The sequence below is a fragment of the Octodon degus genome, unplaced genomic scaffold (genome assembly GCF_000260255.1).
Source record: "Octodon degus isolate 3935 unplaced genomic scaffold, OctDeg1.0 scaffold00011, whole genome shotgun sequence".
Classification (NCBI taxonomy): domain Eukaryota; kingdom Metazoa; phylum Chordata; class Mammalia; order Rodentia; family Octodontidae; genus Octodon; species Octodon degus.
In genome coordinates this window covers 722,806-724,075 of record NW_004524587.1, presented here as the reverse complement: position 1 = coordinate 724,075, position 1,270 = coordinate 722,806, and the positions used below count along the sequence as shown (strand labels likewise).

General features: G+C 35.7%; 1 protein-coding gene across 2 annotated transcripts in view; it reads right to left on the bottom strand.

Annotated features, from left to right (window-relative positions):
- The window catches only part of Cmc2 (C-X9-C motif containing 2), a 40,533-nt gene that overhangs the window by 18,631 nt on the left and 20,632 nt on the right, over positions 1-1,270 (bottom strand). For both annotated transcript variants that reach the window (XM_023709321.1, XM_004625764.2), the window contains one exon: positions 627-739. In XM_023709321.1, coding sequence (XP_023565089.1) covers positions 627-707 — 81 coding nt within the window. In that variant the 5' untranslated portion in view covers positions 708-739. The remainder of the gene's footprint in view (positions 1-626; positions 740-1,270) is intronic.

Below are 1,270 nucleotides of genomic sequence, written 5' to 3'. Positions count from 1 at the left end.
CTAGTGCTGGGGGAGAAAAGTTAAAGTAAAACACATGCTTACAACAACCATGCCATGAGTCAAATATGTTTCCAAAAAGCTAAAGATTAAACATTATAAAAAATCAATTTTATTCAATACATTCCAAATATGGGCTTTTAAATTTTTAACTGTGGAATTCTGCTTCAATTCAAATAGCAGTTAGGTAAATCCATCAGAAGAGGCTAATCATAAATTAAATCTAGGTAATATGTACCTACATAAGATGTTTCAATTGCCATTACCAGAACGGTAGCTATCAAAAACAAATAATCTTAACATAATCGTACTACGATCAGAAGTCAGAGTTAAACATAACTTCCTACCACCATACCATTAGGAAAGGGAAAGCGTTGTGTTGCAAGAACATGGATTCCAACTAGTATTTACATTTCAGAAGCTCTCTAACATTGTCCTTGGCTTTTACTAATCATAAAAGAAGGTGGCTTCTAGGGGAAAAGAACACATACGTCACTTGCTAATCTTTATTAAGCTCAGTCCCATCACTCAGACACTGTCATTTCCTTCCATTAACAAGGACAACATTAAACTCAGTGCTGTACCTAGGTTTCATTTGTGCTTTACAATTGTTTTTCTTGAACTCTTACATTTTTGTGACATTCCTTAAGCAAATTAATCAAGATGTTGCATTCTTCTGTGTGAAGGTGTGGAGATAAGTCTGGATGCATCTTCAAGAGGTGACAGATCACAGCAGTGCAACCTGGAATACAACAACATCTTGAACACACACGAATACATTTGTAGGTGCCATCCAAAAATATTTTTAGTAAGAACTTGCAATGACCTCTCACAGAAGAGAATATTAACATTAACTAGCTGTGTGAACTTAGGCAAATTATTAAACTTGAGCTTAAGCTTCCTTATGCAATAATTCAGCAGTTTTGCAGTGTTTATTAATCCTGCCAATCCAGAAGGGAATAAAGAGATTCCTCCAGAAAGCTCCTTCTGGAAATAAGGGCTCAAGCAGAACCAGCTCGCCTATGTTAACACGCTTGGCCTCATGTATTTCCCTCACATTCCCGAGACTAATCACTACTCATCCTGTTCAGATGAAATTCTACCAATTAAGAGAAATGCATGAATTCTTTTAAAATGTATATTCCTCTGAGAGGATTAAGGGGGTATTAGCCAGTCTCGCATTAGTATGAATTAATACCAAATGATTTCAACATTTGGCAGTGAAACCCTAAACAATAAAATGAAGCAAGAAGCAGATGTGCAATTGTTTTTT